At 42.0% G+C, this 24,542-nt stretch overlaps 1 protein-coding gene across 6 annotated transcripts in view; it reads left to right on the forward strand.

Moving 5' to 3' along the window:
• PHKG1 (phosphorylase kinase catalytic subunit gamma 1) overlaps window positions 1–24,542 on the forward strand; it is a 65,387-nt gene that overhangs the window by 17,679 nt on the left and 23,166 nt on the right. For all 6 annotated transcript variants that reach the window (XM_073665046.1, XM_073665054.1, XM_073665027.1 and 3 more), the window contains one exon: window positions 6,264–6,318. In XM_073665046.1, coding sequence (XP_073521147.1) covers window positions 6,264–6,318 — 55 coding nt within the window. The remainder of the gene's footprint in view (window positions 1–6,263; window positions 6,319–24,542) is intronic.

Here is a 24,542-nt window from a genome sequence, read left to right on the forward strand (position 1 = left end):
GCATCAAGCTTGTTTAGATGTTCTTTTGTATACTTCTGATGCTGAATTTTATGGTGAGGACTCAGGAGGGGTTTTCTGTGATAATCCTTCCATGAAGGCCATATTTGTGCCTGTGTCTCTGGGAAATGTACAGTACATCACCTTGCTTTTCCTAATAATGATAGTGAACAAGCCATAACCCTAACAAGCTAATTAAGGTCTGAAACCTCGGTCAAAGTTATCAGAGCACACAAATCTACAAGGGTGCCTAAACGTTTTCATCGGTCCATTTTCCTTTTTGTAATTTTTTAAATGAAAAATAAAATGACAATATGTATATTTTGCCTAAAATACAAAGGAAACGTGTCATCTTTAACTTTAGTCTTTTTAGAGATCATTTCATCTTCAACTTGCTTAACTGTTCACAATAACAGTAATTTTGACCAGGGGTGCCCAAATGTTTACATGCCACTGTATGTTCCTTATCCTGGGCATCATCCTGGTAATATGTCCCTTATCCTGGTGTATATGTCCCTTATCCTGGGCTCAATCCTGATATATATATATTTATATATATATATCCTCCATCCTGGTATATGTTCCTTACCCTGGGCCCCATCCTGGTAATATGTCCCTTATCCTGGCCCTGGGCCCCATCCTAGTATATATACCCCCCATCCTGGTATATGTCTCTTACCCTGGGCCCCAACTTGGTAATATGTCCCTTATCCTGGTAGTATGTCTCTTATCCTGGGCCCCATCCTGGTATATATATCCCCCGTTCTGTCACTATTCTTTAATGCATAGAAAAAAAAATGATACTCACTTTCCTCCACTCCCCCGCCACGCGGTGTCCTCTCCTGAAGCTGGCAGCTGACTTCAGCGTGCAAGCAATGGAGGCGTATGATGTCACTGCCATGCGCCCCCAGTCATGTGCACGCCGATGTCAGCTGCTGGTCTCTGATTGGCTGGCAGCGAGTATTGCCGCACATGGACCCGATGGGTCTTTGCACACCGCAATATACTTCAACATGATTTGTGACCGAGGACGAGCATCCAGTTGGAGTTTCTGCTGCTTTCGGCGGGCCCCCACCTGCACGGGCCCAGTCGCAGTCGCGACCTCTGCGACTGCGGTCATTACCTCCTGATTATAGCTTGTTTGGAGAGAAATCCACTCATCCCTAATTATTATTTCTGGATTGCTTGCGTTCCTTTTTTTTTTACTAATATTCCATATACCAGAAAATCACCCAAATAATTCACTATGTTAGATTATTTGGAGTACTCAAATTTCCTTAAGTGTGGGCCTCTATATTTTTTTTTCCGTTTTTCTATCTATAAGGCCATGTACACACGTTCAGTATTTGATCAGTATTTTACATCAGTATTTGTAAGACAAAACCAGGAGTGGAACAATCAGAGGAAAAGTATAATAGAAACACGTCACCACTTCTGTATTTATCACCCACTCCTGGTTTTGGCTTACAAATACTGATCAAATACTCAATGGGTGAGCGTGGCCTAAAATTAGGGAAAATAAGGACACAACATTTAGTTTTAATGTTTACCTTATGGGGACATATCACTATATGACCTTCATTCACACAGAATATTAATTGCAATAATTTATTAAACATATAATCACATATGTAATTTCCTTCTGCAAAATTGTACAAATTTATAATAATTCTCTTCCCTGCGGAGGCTGCTGTCCAGGCTTTCCATCATACTGTATATGCAAGCAGTATTGCTCTTAACAATTAGACTACATTTAGTTTTGTAAAAATTTCAGCAGTAAATAAAAGTCACAAGTCTGGAGCTGGAAAACCCCTTTTAGTTGCTAGTGTGACCTTAAATATATAGCAGTTAATTAAAGACATTGATTTATGTTTGAAGGGACGCTAATGCTTTATCTGGAGCGAGAGAGAATAGAAATTGGGGAAGTTCCAGCGTTAGTTTTATTCGGAGCATGGAAAGGTACGTTCTAGTTCACATTTATTCTGTGCTGTACGCTGAGCACTTGTGTTGGTGTTTGGTCTAAATCCATAAAAAGTAGGATTCAGACAGAACCCTGACGGAGCCATTCAGTATAATGGGGCAAACGGAGTCAATTTGGACTCACTCTGGCCTCAGTTTCAGCAGAGTCCGTCATTTTTAGGCGGACACAAAAGTGACGCAGTGTTCAGCGTAGAGCACTGTATAAATGTGAAGCGAGCCTAATATGTGCCAAATAAAGCTAAACTTAAAGAAAGCAGGTGTATACAAATAAATGAGAGACTGTCAAAAATGGGCAGGCTAAGGTTACCAAGTCTAAAGGCTCCCATATACATTACTCTAATGGCTGAACCCACCGATATCGATAGGGTCCGCTGACAGTCTAATATGTATGGGGCACCAGTTGACTGATAGTCGGGAGATGTCGATTGGGCATGTCCAATTTCTGGCAATTTCTTGGAGATAAGCCGCCGGCTGACAGTTGGTGTCTGTTGGTGCCATTTTCTTAGAAAACACGAGCGCTCAGCTGAACAGGCCTCCTGTGTATGGGAGGGTCGGCTGAGACGGCTAATATAGAGGAGTTCCAAGTAGGGTTCTCATTTAGATGTCAATATGCCCTCGTTTTGTATTAAGCTTAATGTCTCATGTCTTTAAAGTGTAGTTTTTAAGATTCATTTTTCGGAGCACACCTCCCCTGCATCCCGGTGTCCTGCTTGTTCCCGAAGACTGAAAGTTCATGCCTTCAGTCGAGCTAGTAGCCCGAACTGTACACTCTCCAGGCTGCTAATAAAAGCAGCTATTCCTCCGCAGCCTTAGAAGAACAGAGGAATACTGAAGCTGGCCAACTTCAGAGCAGAACTTACAAGCTGTAAAGCAAAGAACCTGCGACCATTGCATTCCTTGCTTTGGTGCATGACCGCCACTTATAGGCTGCAGTGGTAACTGATAACCCAGGAAATGAGCAGTAAGCTATAGAATTAAAAATCCCTCCATTCTAGAGAACGGAGATCATTTTTAATAATAAATAAATTGCAAAGTTGCCTGTTTTTACAAGGACTTTGCAATGTTACCCATTTATGATGTTGAGACAACCCCTTTAAATGGAATCTGTCAGCAGTTTTTTCTATGTAATCTGAAAGCAGCATGAAGTAGAGGCAGAAACCCTTATTCCAGTGATATGTCACTTACTGGGTGGTGTTTTGTTGTTTTAATACAATCAGGTTTTTTTTTTTTTTTATTAGCCGCAGATTATGACTAGAGGGCTAAGTGTCTTGTGTCGCCTGGTCCAACCACGACCCCAACACTGATTAGCGGCTTTCTATCAAGATACAATTTACACAGAAAGCTGCCAATCAATGATGTAGGTGGGGATATACAGGGCTCAGCATTACGACCTCTACCAGATCTGCAGCAGAGAAAACTGTGCTATCACAACTGCTGCAAACAGTAAACTAAGTGATACATCGCTAGAATCAGCATCTCTGTCCCAACATAATGCTGCTGTCAGATTACATAGCAAAATCCTGCAAACAGATTCTCTTCAATTTTAGTTTCATTATGTAGATGCAAGCTTCTAGATGAGGAAAATTGTTCTTTTTTTCTTACATGTTGTAGCTATTTTTTTTTTTTTTTTCATTTTAAAAACATTCCAGAGGCAAATCGGAGGGACTTCCTGCCAGATACATTGCCAAGATTTGCGTGCTTTAAGGCAGCTGCTTTGCATGAAAGTTAATTGAGGAATATTATAGGCTACTGCAGTCTCCGGGAAGTGAAGGATTCAGCTTTCCGGCTCTAAGAGACAGATAAGTGATAGGGAAGGTACATTAAGAGCCTTATCTTTGAGTACAGTGTTTCTGTTCTGCCCTATCAATAGACCTCTCATTTAAAGGGGTTGTCCAGACCTTTCATTTAAAGGGGTTGTCCACTACTTGGACAACGCCTTCTCAATTACTGCTCCCCCCTTATCAAGTAATAACACTTCAGGTGCGGGCGCCATTCCAGTGGTGTCAGCACTGGATTTCCCGGGAATTTTGTGACATTATTGTGTCACGCAATCCCTGGAACAAATCAGCACTGGCTCACTCTCCCTTCCTTCAGACAAATCAATACATCCGGAGGAAGTGAGAGAGCAGTCGCAGCTTTCACTTCCTCCAGATATCAATTATGTCCATAGGAGAGAAGAGAGAAGCCAGTGCTGATTGGCCATAGGGATCACGTGACATAATAATATTACTTGATCCCTCAGAGAGCCAGTGCCGACACCGCTGGAACGACGACCGGCACTGAAGTTCAGTATAGGTGCTAATATTTTACTGGGAGGGAAACATAGGGATTCAGAAGGAGTTGAGTTGTCCTAGTAGTGGACAACCCCTTTAATTTCTCCCCACCTGCTGACTGTCCCAACCTGTGCCGCAAAGCTGACAAGTGGCAGTGTAAAAGAAAACACAGGATTTTGATTCCTGTAACAGATTACCCCAAATCAGATTTATTATGGAATTAGTCAGTAGAGAATTTTAGACTAATATTTAAATAAAAACAATATGAAGTAATAAATGTACAGTCATATGAAAAAGTTTGGGCACCCCTATTAATCTTAAGCTTAATGTTCTATAAAAATTGGTGTTTTTGCAACAGCTATTTCAGTTTGATATATGTAATAACTGTTGGACACAGTAATGTTTCTGCCTTGAAATGAGGTTCATTGTACTAACAGAAAATGTGCAATCTGCATTCAAACAAAATTTGACAGGTGCATAAGTATGGGCACCTCACCAGAAAAGTGACATTAATAGTTAGTAGATCCTCCTTTTGCAAAAATAACAGCCTCTAGTCGCTTCCTGTAGCTTTTAATGAGTTCCTGGATCCTGGATGAAGGTATTTTTGACCATTCCTCTTTACAAAACAATTCCAGTTCAGTTAAGTTTGATGGTCGCCGAGCATGGACAGCCCTCTTCAAATGATCCCACAGATGTTCAATGATATTCAGGTCTGGGGACTGGGATGGCCATTCCAGAACATTGTAGTTGTTCCTCTGCATGAATGCCTGAGTAGATTTGGAGCGGTGTTTTGGATCATTGTCTTGCTGAAAGATCCATCCACTTTGTAACTTCATATTTATCACTGATTCTTGAACACTATTGTCAAGAATCTGCTGATACTGAGTGGAATCCATGTGTCCCTCAACTTTAACAAGATTCCCAGTGCCAGCATTGACCACACAGCCCCAAAGCATGATGGAACCTCCACCAAATTTTACTGTGGGTAGCAAGTGTTTTTCTTGGAATGCTGTGTTTTTTTGCCACCATGCATAACGCCTTTTTGTATGACCAAATAACTCAATCTTGATTTCATCAGTCCACAGGACCTTCTTCCAAAAAGAAATTGGCTTCCCCAAATGTGCTTTTGGATACCTCAGCCAACTCTGTTTGTGGCGTGCTTGCAGAAACGGCTTCTTTCGCATCACTCTCCCATACAGCTTCTCCTTGTGCAAAGTGCCTTGTATAGTTGACCGATGCACAGTGACACCATCTGCAGCAAGTTGATGCTGCAGCTCTCTGGAGGTGGTCTGAGGATTGTCCTTGACTGATCTCACCATTCTTCTCTGCCTTTCTGATGTTTTTCTTGGCCTGCCACTTCTGGCCTTAACAAGAACTGTCCCTGTGTTCTTCCATTTCCTTACTATGTTCCTCACAGTGGAAACTGACAGGTTAAATCTCTGAGACAGCTTTTTGTATGCTTCCCCTGAACAACTATGTTGAATAATCTTTGTTTTCAGATCATTTGACAGTTGTTTTGAGGAGCACATGATGCCACTCTTCAGAGGAGATTCAAACAGGAGAACAACTTTCAAGTGGCCACTTTAAGTAGCTTTTCTCATGATTGCATACACCTGGCTATAAAGTTCAAAGCTCCATGAGGTTACAAAACCAAAAAAAGTGCTTTAGTAAGTCAGTAAAAAGTAGGTAGGAGTATTTAAAACAAGAAAATGATAAGGGTGCCCATACTTATGCACCTTTCAAATTTTGTTTGAATGCAGATTGCACATTTTCTGTTAGTACAATAAACCTCATTTCAAGGCAGAAACATTACTGTGTCCAACAGTTATTACATATTACATATATCAAACTGAAATAGCTGTTGCAAAAACACCAATTTTTATAAAACATTAAGCTTAAGATTAATAGGGGTGCCCAAACTTTTTCATATGACTGTATATTATTCATAGAAAATAATAAAGTACAAATTAACATATTTATTAACACCCATTATTCTTTTCTTCTTTATTACAGTCCAGCTAAAAGACAGTTATGAGTCCCACACATTCTTCTTTCTTGTCTTCGACCTGTAAGTATACTCTGTACTCAACATTTATTTGTATGCCTGTTTATTAATATTGCAATTACAATAGGTTTAAAACTTTAAAGGGAATCTGTCAGCAGGTTTTTACTATGTAATCTGAGGACAGTAAACTAAGTGATACATCATTGGATTCAGCTTCTCTTTGCCTGCATCATCAGGCTGCTCTCAGATGAGGAAAAAACCTGCTGACAGATTCCCTTTAAATAAGACCTGTCCTATCTGAACTACACTGTCCTATGTAAGGGCACCATTGTATGTGAATAGGTCTGCTCTTCTGTCAGCCAAAATGGCACAAAAATATTGTGTCATTTAGCTAATTGTAATGATCAGAATAGTTTATGCGGTTGGCGTATATGCAAGTAGTGCTTCTCCTATCACTCTCACAGTAAATGCTGCAGAAAAACAGCAGAGAGCCATTATTCACCACCTGAATGAGTGAGGGGGTTAAGCTGAGTTAAAAAGGGCTGCGAGAGCATTCCCCCCATGAATATACCGGACTCATAAACTATGTGTCAGGTGTATTCTGTAATCTCATCTGTCTGTATACTTTACTGCCCTTACACAAGGCAGCGTAGTCTGATGATCAATCCGCTAAACCTCAAGATTTTTGCAAAGGGTTAATAATAAAGCTTCATGTATACTGTAAGAATCTAGACAATGACTCCCTCCAAACCTGAGATAACAAGGAAAATTAAGAGACAAAATGTACTGTGGCAGTCAGCCATGTTCTTAATCTGCAAATATTACTATACAATATAGCAGGAGTGGTCCATTGAGCTTGTTATCAATGGCCTATGCATTCTGCCAGCTCTAGCTGCAGGACAAAGGTTAGGAGGGAAAGTCAGTAAGCTAGAACATAGGTGTCATAGAGCCAGAGGAAGGGGCTAGTCACAATGTCCCCATTAGATTGGCAGCAGCTTCGGATTATACAGAAATATGAGGCCGTCAGGAAGTAGATAATTACTTGTTTTGCAGGGTAAAGGTGCATTTACACTGCGTGATTTTCGGGAATGACTGTTTCTAGGAATGCTCTTTTCCTCATAATTATTTTTCAGTGTAAAATTGATAATTTTTCAGTGTAAACAGACTGACATTCACCTTATGAACAAGCAAAATGATAATTCGCCGGGTTAAATCATCTTTTTTGCTTGAAAGATAATCGTTCTCGGCAGCACATCATCCTCTGCAATCAGGACATGTGCTGTCGAGAACAATGACAGTCTGTGCACACAGAACAATTTAGTACTGCTCATTCCATGCATATATTGAATGCTGTCAGTCTGCCTAAACAGGTTATTAAACGGCTGCCAGTTGGCAAAAAAGTAGCTAATATCAGTCGTTTAGTGCCCCAAATCGGGTGGTGTAAAGTCACCTTGAAGATCTATTAGATGGGGTCAAATCATAGTTTATGGCCATAACTGCAGCAAAACTGTGGCAAAACCAAAGCAGTTTGCAATGATTTCATGGGTACCTAGGCTGGTACTGATACGCACCATGGCAGTAACTGTTATGGGAGCACCTGTTACTGCCCCCGGCGGTATGGATACAATGTGGCAGCCATTGTTTTGGAGCTATATTAAATAACATTCTTATAGGGATACATGTCTGTTATTGTTGTGGGGCCTCTGAGTCTATCATTGTCTAGTTTTAAGAATGGGGGCTCTGTTATATCAGGTGCATGGTCACCAACATAACTTGTACTACACCTGTTTGGCAGTTATGTTTAGCCAGAGCTCTTAAAAGGAGTCTATCACCCCAAATTTACACTTCAAACTAACTACATAGCCTTGTAGGAGATGGGGGCAACAATAAAAATTATTCTGTTTGTTTTAAAATCTGTTCCTTCCCCCCTTTCCTCGAAAAAAAAACTTTATTTTACTATGTATGAAAATGAAGGTGCTCCGTGAACCCTTGGCGACTAAATGCCTCAGTGCACTGTTCCACCCACTTATTTAGATTACTGCCACTCCTTCAATGCCGAGAGCCAGCTCTGTCTTAAGATAAACCTCCATTATGTGATCACTGTCAATGTCTAGGAGAGAGCACACAAATCACTCTCTCCTCGCTGCTGACATCGCTCGAGTATAGCTGTGTGGCGATGTTAGCTGCTAGTAGAGTGATTTAGCCATGCCAAGGTAGCACTGAGCATCCTCATTTGCATATTTTAATGAAGTTGTTTTTTGAGGTGCTAAGAAGGATCAGATTTTAAAACAAACAGAACAAGTTTTATTGTTTCCCCATCTCCTACAAGGCTATCTGGTTAGTTTTTTTATGTGTAAATTTGGCATGACAGAGTCTCTTCGAGAGCAGAGTATGGCACTATGTAGTCTGGGACGAAAACATAATATGTTACGTTAGATCTCTGACTTATAATCAAAATTGACTACTAGTGTTAAGGTAAATGGGTTCTTATCACAAGACTTTGCTATACGCAATAGAACACGTCACGGTGCCTGCTTTACCCTTTAATTTATATCCACACACTGGAGCCCTTCCTCAGAAAGGTCCAGTCCAATACTAAGATTACAGGCTCCCATATCCGCAATTTTCCTCACAAGATCGTGGCTTAGGCAGATGACTTGCTTTTCTTCATTTCCAATCAAGTTATTTCACTTCCAAACTTAATGGCAGAATTCCGCTTATACAATGACATATCTAATTTTAAAATCAATTTCTCCAAATCAGAGGCCATGAATATTAACATTCCTTCCTCCACTTTAGCGCAATTGAAAGCAGCATTCAGCTTCAAATGGGCTAATTCAGCCTTAAAATACTTAGTAATCCTACTACTGAAAGACGTAAGCCTGACATATTCGGTCAACCTTCCTAAATTACATCAATCAGTGCAGGAGAACTGCTCGCAATGGACGAGGAATGCTTTTACATGGTTTGGTAGAAACACAATTTTTAAAATTAATATTCACCCTCTGATCTTGTATGTAATACAAGCCCTCCCGGTTGGAGTTCCCTCGTCCTTCTTCAGGAGTCTTGCGGTGGTGCAAACCAAGTTTATATGGTTGGGTAAACCCTCTCGGATCAGAAGAGCTGTTTTATACCATCCTAAGTCCTCAGAATGTATAGTCTTGCTTGATTTCAGATCTTACAATATCGCCTCTCAACTTTCAAGAATCCTAGATTGGTGTAGGAATGATGGAGGGAAGGCTTGGGTTGGAATTGAGCAAAGCTTCACAAATAACCCTTTGATTTATGCTCCCTGGCTGGGCGGCATGGTGGCTCAGTGGTTAGCACTGCAGCCTTGATAGGGGTCCTGGGTTCAAATCCCACCAAGGACAACATTTGCAAGGAGTTTGTATCTTCTCCCCATGTTTGCATGGGTTTCCTCCGGGTTCTTCGATTTCCTCCCACAGTCCAAAGACATACAGATAGGGAATCTAGATTGTTAGCCCCAATGGGGACAGTGCTCATAATGTCTGTAAATTGTCTGAATTGTAAAGCGCTGCGGAATATGTTGGCGCTATATAAATAAAAAGATTATTATTATTATTGGACATATCGCTGGTTAAATCACTTAAAACACACCCCACAATTAGGGCTACCTTCGCCTGTTGCACACACCCTATGGGTGCGTTCACATATTATACTGCAATATGCCTACATGTACCCCATTTTGGGTAATTCCCTCTCCCCCCCAGATTTGGATTGATGATGTTTTCCATACCTGGCTTAACAGTGGCTACTTCAGATTATCTAATTTTGGCGCTGGACACAACTGGCCCTCAGAGGAACACTTTCTCGGCATCTCTACTCCATCTTCCTTGGGAATATAGAGAGTCTGTCATCTTTCCCATTTTTTTCAATCACCCCTCCTCAGACCTTTTTAGAATAATGACGCAACGACTTTGGAAGCAGTGTGGTCGGATACAGGATCTATAAGACACACTCTGTCCTTCTCCAGACCAACCTGCTATCCATTTTCAAACCCAATGGGAAAGCGAATTGGATATATCCCTATCAAAGGATCAGTGGAGGCGCATCGTCATCGTAACGCACAAATCATTTATATATTCTCGCTTCCATGAGGACGGTTATAAACTACTGTCTGTGGTATAGGGTCCCAATTTGCCTACATTCCATCTTCCCTGAAGCCAATCCCATGTGTTGGAGATGTGGGAGGAGGAAGGAGATCTGCTATATATTTTTTGGTCCTGTAAGCGTCTCACACCTTTTTGGGAAAAAGTGCTGCAAGTAATACATAGGATCACTATAATAAGAATGCTTATAAATTTTTAGAGGAATATCACTTGCGTGCATTCCTTTGCTTTGGTAAAAGGACTCCACGCCGACGGTTTCCCTCTGCTTTTCCAAAATGAAGTAATATTTCCCCTTCTGCCTCCCTTCTTTCTCACGTTTGTACACCTCCGGTTTATCTATTTATTTTTCCTTTTTATTGTTTATTTTTTGTTATCATGGAATGGTTCATCTGACACTATAATGTATGTCCGGTTTTATTGTCATGGGTGGGTTTTATGTTTTCAAAGTTCAGACAATACTTATTGCTCAGTATGGTAGTCTTCATTGATGTTCTTCTGCTCTTTTATTGTTAATATTGCTCCACTACGGCACATTTGTGCCATGTGACTGTATTATTCTTTAAAAAAAATTGACAAACAAAGATAATTTTTTTTTAAAAAGAGCAGGGTCTGGGACACAGCACATACAGGTGCATCTCACAAAATTAGAATATCATCAAAAAGTTAATTTATTTCAGCTCTTCAATACAAAAAGTGAAACTGATATATTATATAGAGTCATTACAGAGTGATCTATTTCAAGTGTTTATTTCTGTTAATGTTGATGATTATGGCTTACAGCCCATGAAAACACAATGTCATTATCTCAGTAAATTAGAATAGCTTGAAAAATAGCTTGAAAAATGTTTTTAAAATCCGAAATGTTGGCCTACTGAAATGTGTGTTCAGTAAATGCCCTCAATACTTGGTCAGGGCTCTTTTTCCATCAATTACTGCATCAATGTGGCGTGGCATGGAGGCAATCAGCCTGTGGCACTGCTGAGGTGTTATGGAAGCCCAGGTTGCTTTGATAGCAGCCTTCAGCTCGTCTGCATTGTTGGGTCTGGTGTCTCTCATCTTCCTCTTGACAATACCCAATAGATTCTCTATGGGGTTAAGGTCAGGCGAGTGTGCTGGCCAATCAAGCACAGTGATACTGTTGTTTTTAAACCAGGTATTGGTACTTTTGGCAGTGTGGACAGGTGCCAAGTCCTGCTGGAGAATGAAATTTCCATCTCCAAAAAGCTTGTCGGCAGAGGGAAGCATGAAGCACTCTAAAATTTCCTGGTAGACGGCTGCGCTGACTTTGGTCTTGATAAAACACAATGGACCTACAGCAGCAGATGACATGGCTCCCCAAACCATCACTGATTGTGGAAACTTCACACTAGACCTCAAGCAGCTTGGATTGTGGCCTCTCCACTCTTCCTCCAGACTCTGGGACCTTGATTTCCAAATGAAATGCAAAAATTACTTTGCATTTACTTAATGTGTCAATGACTGCCTTCTGGACATCTGTCAAGTCCGCAGTCTTCCCCATGATTGTGGAGTCTACTGAAACAGACTAAGGGACCTTTTTAAACGCTTAGGAAGCCTTTGCAGGTGTTTTTGTTAATTATTCAAATTTACTGAGCTAATGACTTTTGTGTTTTCATTGGCTGTAAGCCATAATCATCAACATTAACAGAAATAAACACTTGAAATAGATCACTCTGTTGTAATGACTCTACACTGCGTGCAGAATTATTAGGCAAATGCGTATTTTGATCACTTCAATACTTTTTATACATGTTGTCCTACTCCAAGCTGCATAGGCTTGAGAGCCAACTACCAATTAAGTAAATCTGGTGATGTGCATCTCTGTAATGAGGAGGGGTGTTGACCAATGACATTAACACCCTATACAAGGTGTGCTTAATTATTAGGCAACTTCCTTTCCTTTGGCAAAATGGGTCAGAAGAGAGATTTGATGGGCTCTGAAAAGTCCAAAATTGTGAGATGTCTTGCAGAGGGATGCAGCAGTCTTGAAATTTCCAAACTTTTGAAGCGTGATCACCGAACAATCAAGCTTTTCATGGCAAATAGCCAACAGGGTCGCAAGAAGCATGTTGGCCAAAAAAGGCGCAAAATAACTGCCCATGAATTGAGGAAAATAAAGCGTGAAGCTGCCAAGATGCCATTCGCCACCAGTTTTGCCATATATCAGAGCTGCAACGTTACTGGAGTATCAAAAAGCACAAGGTGTGCGATACTCAGGGACATGGCCAAGGTAAGGAAGGCTGAAAAACGACCACCTTTGAACAAGAAACATAAGATAAAATGTCAAGAATGTGCCAAGAAATATCTTAAGACTGATTTTTCAAAGGTTTTATGGACTGATGAAATGAGAGTGGCTCTTGATGGGCCAGATGGATGGGCCAGAGGCTGGATCAGTAAAGGGCAGAGAGCTCCACTCCGACTCAGATGCCAGCAAGGTGGAGGTGGGGTATTGGTATGGGCTGGTATCATCAAAGATGAACTTGTGGGACCTTTTCGGATTGAGGATGGAGTGAAGCTCAACTCCCAGACCTACTGCCAGTTTCTGGAAGACAACTTCTTCAAGCAGTGGTACAGGAAGAAGTCGGTATCGTTCAAGAAAAACATGATTTTCATGCAGGACAATGCTCCATCACATGCATCCAGCTACTCCGCAGCGTGGCTGGCCAGTAAAGGTCTAAAAGAAGAAAAAATAATGACATTTCCCCCTTGTTCACCTGATCTGAACCCCATAGAGAACCTGTGGTCCATCATAAAATGTGAGATCTACAGGGAGGGAAAACAGTACACCTCTCGGAACAGTGTCTGGGAGGCTGTGGTGGCTGCTGCATGCAATGTTGATTGAAAACAGATCAAGCAACTGACAGAATCTATGGATAGAAGGCTGTGGAATGTCATCATAAAGAAAGGTGGCTATATTGATCACTAATATTTTTGGTTTTTGTTTTTGCATGTCAGAAATGTTTATCTCTAAATTTTGTGCACTGATATTGGTTTACCTGGTGAAAATAAACAAGTGAGATGGGATTATATTTGGTTTTTATTAAGTTGCCTAATAATTCTGCACAGTAATAGTTACCTGCACAAAACAGATATCCTCCTAAGATAAAAAAAAAAAAAAAAACACTCCAACTTCCAAAAATATTAAGCTTGGATATTTATGAGTCTTTTGGGTTGATTGAGAACATAGTTGTTGATCAATAATAAAAATAATCCTCTAAAATACAACTTGCCTAATAATTCTGCACACAGTGTATATATGAGTTTCACTTTTAATATTGAAGAACTGGAATATATTAACTTTTTGATGATATTCTAATTTAGTGAGATGCACCTGTAGTCTCCTCACTAGTGGCCAAGACTGAGAGATTGTTGTGAGACTATGTAAGCTCAGTATTTTTATGGTCTCTGTGAAAGGAAAACAGACCTGAGCTAGAAGATTATGCAATTTACTCTGTATTTATTTAGTTTGGTTTAACATAAAACGTTCAAGAATGGTGCCTCATGTTAGCATTGAAACTAGAAAGCATATTGTACCTTTTAAAGTGACAGTGGCCAAAACTATTTGTGTGCCTTTTGCATTTACATTTGCGTTTGCTAAAGTTAAATTGCTTGATTATTTTGGTTTGTGATTGTCTTCTTGTATAAAAAGAAAGAACAAATTCTAACTTTTTTACTGTGTACAATTATATATAAACTCTTCTGTGGAGATGCCTAATGATACATCTTTTCTCCCCTTTTTTTACATTGTGAGTTTGTAATGATTTTTTTCTATTTGATCATTTCAGTGACAGGGTTGCAACCAGGAATTTCAGGGCCCCATACTGGCAACATTTTTGGGCCCCTTTGAGACTCCGCCCAGGCTCCACTCCAGCTCCGCCTCCACCCCAGCTCAGCCTCCATCCATCAAACCTTCCACAGTCCCACCTCCCACTCTTGGAAAAACTCTACTTTCTGCACCACGTTTTCATCAGTCACACATTAACAGTTCCCATCGAACACCAGATCACATACATAGCCAGCAGCCTTTGTTTAGGCCAAAAGATTTTTTAAGCCGCCACCACAAAAAGAAGACTCTTCTGGCCAGGCCCTACTCTACTCTAAGTTATTAAACATTTCGTATACTACCCAATATTCTTTTTAGGTATATTTTTATTTAAGAGAATGTGTCACATACTTTTTTTAAAATGACCAACAATACTACCACACAGTGACTAGACCACATATTACCACCACATAGTGACCGAATAATGCCACATACAAGGGACAAATACTGTAACACCATGACCAGATCACATATTACCACCACATAGTGACCGAATAATACCACATACAAGAGACAAATACCACCACACAGTGACCAGATCACATATTACCACCACAAAGTGACCGAATAATACCACATACAAGGGACAAATACTGCCACACCATGACCAGACCACATATTACCACCACATAATGATCGAATAATACCACATAAAAGGGAGAAATACCGCCACACAATGACCAGATCACATATTACCACCACATAGTGACCGAATACTACAATACTTATTAATAAAAACACAGAATACTAATATTACTATAAGTGCCTTTATGCCCAGGAGCTCTGTGTATAGTATTCAGTGTATGGTGTCAGTGTACAGATAACACACTGTCTCACCAGTGACGTCTCTAGTTGAAGTCCTTCATCTTCACTTTTCCTCTTCAGCCAGCGCAGACCACCATCACTTCTTCCAGCCAGGACTCATCTTTGCATAAAATAACACAGTTATCTACAGCAGCTTACAGAGCACATTCCCCAATTTTTCCTCAACTTCTACACTGCACTAGATGAAGAAAAAAGTGACATAGTGGCGCCCTGCACAGTAACAGGACCCCCCTCACTGAAAACAGTATCCTCAAAAATAAAATGCATCACAGCAGTAATCTTTTAATTAGTCCCTACAGTAATAATGCCCCACATTCTGCCCCCATGTCTCCATTCTGACCCCATGTCTACATCCTGCCCCCATTGTCTCCATCCTGCCCCATTGTCTTCATCCTGCCCCAAATGTCTCCATCCTGCTCCCAATATCTCCATCCTACCCTAAATGTCTCCATCCTGCCCCCAATGTCTCCATCCTGCCCCAAATGTCTCCATTCTGCCCCCCATGTCTCCATCCCGCCTCTATTGTCTCTATCCCGTCCCCATTGTCTCCATCCCACCCCCACTGTCTTTATCTCGCCCCCATTGTCTCCATCCTGCCCCCAATGTCTCCATCCTGCCCCCATTGTCTCCATTATGCCCCCCATTGTCTCCATCCCACCCCCAATGTCTCCATCCTGCCCCTATTATCTCCATTCTGCCCCATTGTCTCCATCTTGCCCCCATTGTCTCCATTCTGCCTCCATGTTTCCATTCTGCCCCTAATGTCTCCCATTCTGCCTCCATATTTCCATTCTACCCCCATGTTTCCATTCTACCTCCATGTTGCCATTCTGCCCCCTATGTCTCCATTCTGCCCCTATGTCTCCATTCTGCCCCCCATGTCTCCATTCTGCCCCCTGTGATTGGCCGGCGGCTGTTAACTATTGCTATGTGGGAAGCTTCCCGTATGGCAATAGATTTAAAGTGTAAGTGCGTCCAAGGACGCACGTTCACAGTAAGTGAACTGGCAGAATCCTGCAGCTCGGGCCCAGTGAGCAGGAGGACAGGGGCCCGACCGCCAGTAAGGGCAGTAATGCCCTGATGGTGTCCCTGTTTGGTGATACCTACATTTGTGCACACTTTAGATCCATTGTTGCCCTTGTATGTGCCCAGATCATAGCAGTATTATTTTTTGCCAATATTATTTCCCCTTCCTTTTTTCATTTTAGTACCATGGGATTAGATTGTATATTTGATGAAAAAAAAATCAGTTATGTAATTCTAATGCACAAAAATAGCATAGTCAATCTTGGCACATATGTGAACAAGGCCTAATTTAACTTCTTGGAAAAGTGAAACTGAATGCTTGTGTAAACTATATATGTGTTATGTCTTCATGGACATTGTTGTCACAAAGTGATCTGACAACTCATCAGCATTGTGGGAGGCGCAGACAGTTGCTGCATTTCTCTCTAGGAACATGGGGAATCTCCTGGACTTTACACTGCAAGAGTTGAAAGAGGTCTATGAATGTCATTCTATTAAGCTTAGGATATCTGCCCAATGCCAAATGGTTCTGTGTGATTCTCTCAAAGGCATTCTGTGCATTGTTGGGTACGGTACCTGCCATCTTCTCCGTACCAGCTGCCCCTGGAGACCTCTCACGCTCAGCTATTACAAGCTCAGATGTCCCTGTACCCTTTCCTGGGACCAGTTATAATTACTCTTCGTGTTATTTTTACTTTTGCTCTGCCTGTTTGCTACGGTTTCAAGTGAGACCTTCCCAGCACATTTGGATCCTGACATTTTAGATGAGTCTGTTACATAACAGTTTGACCAGACAGATGCTTAAATTTGCTGATTGGATATAATTTTCAATATCCAGAGGAGGTTGTAATTACTTATGACACCTTTCATGCAGGCTTATAGAAAAATTACGTTAGCATTGTTAGTAGCTAGTCTATTATATCTTCTATGTAGTCTAATGAGCCTTCAGAATTCTATAATCTTAGGGTGACCAATCAAAAAACACCAACTCAGCTCCGATGACATAATCCTAATTACAGTTACATCACCTACTTTTATAAATGCGCTCTGTGTAAGGTATACAGTTTTAGGATTTCTTAGCTTAGTTACTTAGCATATCAACATGTTTCTATGTTTTTTCAGATTTGCCTCGTTCTTGCATTAAAAAGCGGATAGTTTATGCTACATGTGTGGAGAAGTCATTTTTGTGTCACAAAGGCACAACTTCACTACCATGATAAGGAAAGCCTACAACCTGTGTTTTGGCTGCAGAATAGGAGATCAGGACAAGACATGTGTGATGCACATATATTGCAGCATATCTTACCCAATTGCTATTTCAGCATGATGCCCCCCATTAGGAAAGGAGTTTCAAGGCAGAAAAAGTAGCCACAAATGTTGGTTATTGTTCAGGCAGTTCAACAGCTGTTTCATGTTGTCATAGGTTTCTTTCATGTGGACTGCTTAACCAACTGGAATTGCAGGTAGCGCATTGCCATTATGCAGCAAGATGGCTTTTAGGCTTGTTTTGGAGGAATTGATGAAGAGCCGGCACTCCTCAAGATTATGACTTACCTTCAGAGCTTCCATTAAACTGTTGATGTTGTTGCATGGCACAAGATCACCCTCCATGAAGAAGTATTGGACAAGATCTTTATCACGGTTGCGGAACAAAGAAAGCCGAACATTGACTGCTAGGAGATTCCACTGCTGTAGCCTGAAACCTAAGAGCTCAGCCTTACTCATGGGCACATCCAAATCTCTAGCAAGATCGTTTAGTTCACTTTGTCTTATAAGGTGTGGCTCAGTTCAGGTTACTGACAGAAAGTCTGGGTTGTGAGAGGAAGATTCTTCATGACACAAGCGCCCTCTGCTTCCTCACTTGACAGGACAGAAAATGTTTCTGGTGCTTTTGTAATCATCAGTTCTTCTGTATGTGGTACTGGCCGTATTGCAGATGGAATGTTTGGATACTATAAAGTCCACTTCATCCTTGAAACTCCTTTCCTAATTGGGGGACATCATTCAGAAATAGCATAAACCATGCAGAAATTGTCATAACAAAATATTCTGCATTTGCAAAAATAATAATGTTTCAAGGTACTGAAACTTTTCTGCATTAATTATATGTACCAGTAAAAGAAAAACTCTTTGATATCATAGAAACAAAAGCCAACTAAAATTTTCATTGTCAGATTTAAATTCAGGAGGTCAAAATCATTAAGAAATGGGTCATTTCATAACTGAACCTGACAACTTTTGAAAATATATAGGATTGTGTTATTTACATTGCGTTGTATGTGTTTAAATAGCCCCTCATTAAATATCTTATTAAAGGAAATCTGTCATCAGATTTATGTTACCCCAATTGATAGCAGCATGATGTAGAATCCCTGATTCCAGCGATGTGTAACTTATTGGGTTCTTGGCTGCAGTTTTGATAAAATCTCTGTTTTATCTGTTGCAGATTTAGCAGTTGTCTGAGTGTTAATCTCTGTATAGCCCCTCCCACACCACTGATTGGCAGCTTCCTGTGTACTGTGCATGGGCAGAAATCTGCCAATCAGTAGTGGAGACTGGGTTATACAGAGCTCATGTATTGGAAGACTATATGGCATGAGATAATTAGTACTTTAATGATAATCTCCTGCTGACAGAACAATGATTTTATCAAAACTACAGCAGGCAGCCAAGTAAGTGACACATCGTTGGAATCAGAGTCTCTGCCCCTATATCATGCTGCTCTCAGATTATGTGGGAAACACCTTTATGAGGTTCAAGAATTTAGCACACTATGGGTCTCTGAAATCCGGTCTGTCAAAACCAAAAATTCATTAACTCTTAGGCTATGTGTGCACATCAATTATTTGGTGCAGAAATTTCTGCTCATTTCTGCATCTCTTGGCAGGAAAAACACAGCGGAAAAAACACACTTTTGATGCATATTTTTCCCCACTCATAAGTATGGTTCACAGTCCACACTCGCATCACATTGTAGTCTCCAAACATATGGCTCCACACTGTGATCCAAAACTTTATCCTCCCCCAGAAGGACAAGGAAGGAGTGACACATGTGAGCAGATACCACCCACATTTAGGCTGTGTGCCCACGATGCGTTTTTTAAGCGTTTCCGCAGCGGCAAAAACGCTGCAGAAACGCTTAAAAAATGCATGTTAGAAGGTCTGCCATGTTCCCCAATGATAATCCGCATGTGCTGTGCACATGCTGCGGAAATTTCCGCTGCGGATTATCATTGCGGAAAAATACGCAGCACTACCAATTATTTTGCGGAAGCGCTGCATTTTCGCCGCCATTGACTTGCATTGAATCGCATGAAATCCGCATCACTGGATCTGTACATGCGGATTCCATGCTTTTTAATGTGCGGGTGGTACCCGAGTCTGGGGGAGAGTAGACTCTCCTCCAGACCCGGGTACTATAGAACCTGTAAAAAAAAAAGAATAAAATAAAAAATAAATATTACATTTACCTTCTGATGGCCCCCGGTCTCATTGTCTTCCCTTGCCGGTAGATCGCGGTGGACTGAAGGATCTGCGCTGACGTCATAGTCATGTGACGGCAGGTCCTTCAGTGTAGTGTACCACTATCTGCCGGCAGCCAGGACGGAGCGAAGCAAGACTCCGGGGGCCATCGGAAGGTAAGTATAGATTTATTTTTTTATTTTTAACCATTCTTTTACAGTTACACTATATAAATCCATGCTGTTTGCATGGATTTATATAGTGTGACCAAGTTGTCAAGCACTTTCCAAGTGATGCTAAAATCGCTTGGAAAGCGCTTGACAACCCGCATGCGAAAGGGCATGCAAAAACGTTTCACTTCCGCATGTCCTTGGCAGGAAAAACGCATGTACAATCCACATGTACAATCCGCATGTACAATCCACATGTACAATCCGCATGTACAAGCTGCATGTACAATCCGCATGCGCCTTTTCTGCCAGGGAGATGCAGAAATGCTCAGAAAAAATCCGGAGCATTTCTGCATTGTGGGCACATAGCCTTACTGCAGTCGTAATGTGAGATAGCCATCAATAAAAAAGTACTAGCCAAGTCTTTAACTCTATAGGAGTAATAAATAGATTAAGTAATATGTTTGTGGGAAAATATTCAGCATAATTTATAATTCCTGCTCATTCTGGACACAGAGTTCTAGAGGCCAATCTTAATCATTGTCAGTTATCTCTCTATGCACAGTTTTACAAGAAAAGTTGTCACTGATTAGGCCCGCTTACTGGACCTTTGTGCCCAAAATGAGCAGCAATTTTAATAAAATACATTATACAAATTGCCTCTTCAGAGAAAAAGAGGACTTGTACTCTATAGCGCCACCTATTGGAAGAAGCAATCCTACAAGTCACAATCAACCCTTTAACGAGTCATGCAATATGACTTAGGATAAAAGCCAAATCCGAATCTCAATCTGCAGACACGGTGTTTCGTGCTGTTGGCCCTGGTCAGTGCAAAGTATGAGAACTGATTTGGCTAGGTGAGAGGCTCTGGACTGAGGTCTAAGGGGTAGTGTTTCTCCTTATGGAGAGTGACACACCGGCTCTGGCACGTCAAAGTAAGGAGGCTTATTCGCCATGCAATGCTCCTCTGGGAAATTTAATATGCAAATTGCCTCTTTAGAGAAAAAGAGGACTTGTACTCTATAGCGCCACCTATTGGAAGTAGCAATCCTACAAGTTATAATCAACCCTTTAACGAGTCGTGCAATATGACTTAGGATAAAAGCCAAATCAGAATCTCAATTTGCAGACACGGTGTTTCAGGCTGTTGGCTCTCGTCAGTGCAAAGTATGAGTCCAAATCAGTTCTCATACATGTCATCTTTTCCCACAAACCTATATATCAAACTCTTCAGCTACTCCTGAATAGGGCTAAGCGAACCTGAACTGTAAAGTTTGGGGTCTGTTCCGGACACCTAGTGACCAGTGCCGAACCCCGAACATGGACTTTTATCAGTATGTCCAGTTTGCTGTTCGGGTTCGGATGCCTAATAAAGTTTGTTGAAAGGCTGCAGCACAGCCAATCAACAAGCTGTTAGGCTGTGGGCACTTCCGGAGACTGTATAAATGCCGGATCATGAGTGCCACCACCATTCTGCTCTGATTAGTGTAGGGTCAGGACACAGGTGGAGTGAGGGAAAGAATTAGACTGCACACTCTGCAAAAAAAGCCGCTATGTACTCTGCACGTGTCTCAATGGGAGTACTGTGACAAAATGCCACTGTGTGTACTCTGCAACCCCACCTGTGGGAGTACTTTGCCGTTAAACATCTGTGTGTACTCTACACCCCCATCTGTGGGAGTACTGTGCCTTTCATACTCTTTGTGTACTCTGCACCCCCGTCTGTGGGAGTAGTGTGCCTTTAAGCCTCTGTGTGTACTCTGCACCCCCACCTGTGGGAGTACTATGCCTTTAAGCCTCTTTATGTACTCTGCAGCCGTGTCTGTACAAGTAGTGTGCCAAAAAAATAATTCAACTATACAGCTGTCTCTTTCCCATATGTGGGGCGAATTTATTTTTTTTTATTCTACTGCTGTGTTTATACAAGTAGTGTTTCTGATCAATTATTCTACTTTGCAGCCATCTTTGTATGAGTAGTGTATCTAAAAAATAATTCTACTATGCAGCTGTCTCTTTCCCATTTGTGGGCCGAAAAAATCATTTTAGTGTATCACTGTGTCTATACACGTAATGTGTCTAAAAAATTATTTTACTCTGCAGTTGTCTTTTTGTGAGCAGTGTGTCTAAAAAATAATCCAACTCTACTGCTGTATCTGTATAAGTTGTGGCTGTGCCTAAAAAAATAACTGTGTCTTTAAGCCTCTGTGTACTCTGCAACCCTGCCTCTGGGAGTATTCTGCAACCCTGTCTCTGTGCCAAAAAGCCTTTGTGTGTACTGTGTCAAAAAGCCTCTGGGAGTACTGTGCCAATAAGCCTTTGTGTGTACTGTGCCAAAAAGCCTCTGGGAGTACTGTGCCAAAATGCCTCTCTGTGTACTCTGCAACACAGCCTGTGGGAGTACTGTGCCTTTAAGCCTCTGTGTGTACTCTGCAACACTGCCTCCGGCAATACTGTGCCAAAAAGCCTCTGTGTGTACTCTGCAGCCATGTCTGTACGATTAATGTGCCTAAAGAATAATTATACTCTGCCGCTGTGTCTGTACGAGTTGTGGTCCTAAAAAATAGTTAGAGAAAAACAAGTCGGTCAGCACTCCGTATTGCGTCGTGATGCACGTGGAGGAAGTGCAGATCAAATCAAGAAGGATCCCTTTTTTAGTGTCTAACCTATTAATCCTGAGTGAGTTGCTACACAGGCATAACCTAAAAACTGCCTCCTGCTAATACAGACCGTATCAGATGATTGTTCTGGATGTTGCGACGTGCTGAGTAAGGTTCTCCACATTTCTGCCACTCTAACCCTTCCTTCTGAGGTGGTGTCAGTGCCTCAGCTGCGTTGGCGACTTCACCCTCATCTGCCTTGTACTTCTACTGAGCCCCAGCTGTCAGGTGAAGATGCCGTCAGTAGAGCATCTACCAGCTTGCGCTTGTATTCCCGCATTTTCCGATCATGCTCTAGTGATGGAAGTAAGGATGGCACGTTGTGCTTGTAGCGTGGATCCAGCAGAGTGGCCACCCAGTAATTAACACTTATAACAATCCGGTGGGCATTGCGCTGGCACAGCAGCATGTCTTGCCTCATGTATGCCAGGCTCCCCAGTGGCAACGACAAGCTGTACTCTGTGGGAAGTGTATAGTCTGAGTCATCTGCATCGTCTGTATCCCCCCAGCAACACTTCATTGATGCCCGTGAGCAGCTTTGAGTGCCACTCTGCTGTGAACACGGTTGTTCCTCATCCTCCTCCTCATACTCCTACTCTTCCTCCTCAGCCTCCAAAACTGTCCCCTGGCTGGACATTTGTGTACCTGACCGCTTTTGGTACAGGAACCCATCCTCCAAGACATGTGTGGATGCCTGGCCTGAAAATGGTGTGAATGGTCCCTTTCCCTCCTCTTCTTCCTCCTGTGCCATCACTTCATCCATCATCGCCTAAAGCTTTTGTTTTTCTAGGATGCATAGAAGTGGGATAATAATGCTGATGATGGCATCATCAGTGCTGCCCATGTTCGTAGAGTAGAGTACTTGAAGCAGTGCAACACGGGACACATTTCCCGTATGGAGGCCCACTCGTTGGTCGTGAAGTGGTGTTGTTCCACAGAGTGACTCACCGATGCATGCTGCAACTCAAACTTCAGTATTGCCTGCTGCTGCTCGCACAGTCTCTCTCTCCAGCATATGCAAGGTGAGGTTCCACCTTGTGGGTACTTCGCATATGAGGCGGGGAGCAGGAAGGCAGAAGTGAAGCTGCAGCGCAGAGAGGTGAGCAACATCAGGGTGAGAACGCCGAAAAATGCCTGCACTTTCAGAAACAGCTCTGACATATCTGTGTAATTTTTAAGGAAGCTCTGCACCACTAAATTCAGCACATGAGCCAGGCAAGGGATGTGCATCAAACTGGCTAGTTCCAGAGCTACTACATGATTTTGCCCGTTATCGCACACCACCAGGCCAGGCTTGAGGTTTAGCGGCACCAACCACACATCTGTCTGTTGTTTGATCACCATCCACAGCTTCTGTGCGGTTTGATATTTTTCCCACAAACAGATGATTTTCAAAACAGCCTGCTGTAGTTTACCCCTAGCTGTGCTGAAGTTGTTCGTGCAGGTGTTACGCTGACAGCATGAGGAGGAGTTGGAAGAAGCGGAGTAGGAGGAGGAGGCAACATGGACAGAGAAACATCCAAAAAACATCCAGCAATCCTCTGTGGTGGTAGGACATGCACCAAAACGCTTTCTGCCTCAGGCCCAGCTGCCACAACATTTACCCGGTGTGCAGTTATAGAGATATAACATACCTGCCCGTGCTTACTGGTCTATATATCGGTGGTTATGTGGACCTTTAAAGTTATGGCGTTGCGCAGCGCACACCTTATTTTATCCACGACATGTTCGTGCAGATCAGGGATGGGTCGCCTGGAAAAGTAGTGGCCTAAGGGAATCACGTATTGTGGTTCCCATGATCCCAACATATTGTTAGCTGTTTAGAAATCACTTTTGAGGTCACATGTAGAATATGGGATCCAGTGTTTGGGGGTTGTACAGCTGAATGCTTTAATGGGATGGTGTGGAGATGCTCAGTGACATTGCTGGCAGTGGTGCTGTCACATCCTCTCTTTATGGGGAGCCAGGTGGCCCTGTTGCTCGGGAGGTGGAGGAAGAGGCAGAGATTGCAGTAGAAGAGGGAGCAGGATGAGGCTCAGATCTTTCCTGTTTTTTCAGGTGTGTACTCCACTGCATCTCATGCTTTGCATTCAGATGCTTCGTCATGCAGGTGGTGCTCAGGTTAAGAACATTTATGCCTCACTTCAGTCTTTGACAACACAGCATGCAAACCACC

This window comes from Phyllobates terribilis, unplaced genomic scaffold, assembly GCF_046119375.1.
Source record: "Phyllobates terribilis strain yellow unplaced genomic scaffold, ASM4611937v1 Scaffold_2__4_contigs__length_985480577, whole genome shotgun sequence".
NCBI lineage: Eukaryota > Metazoa > Chordata > Amphibia > Anura > Dendrobatidae > Phyllobates > Phyllobates terribilis.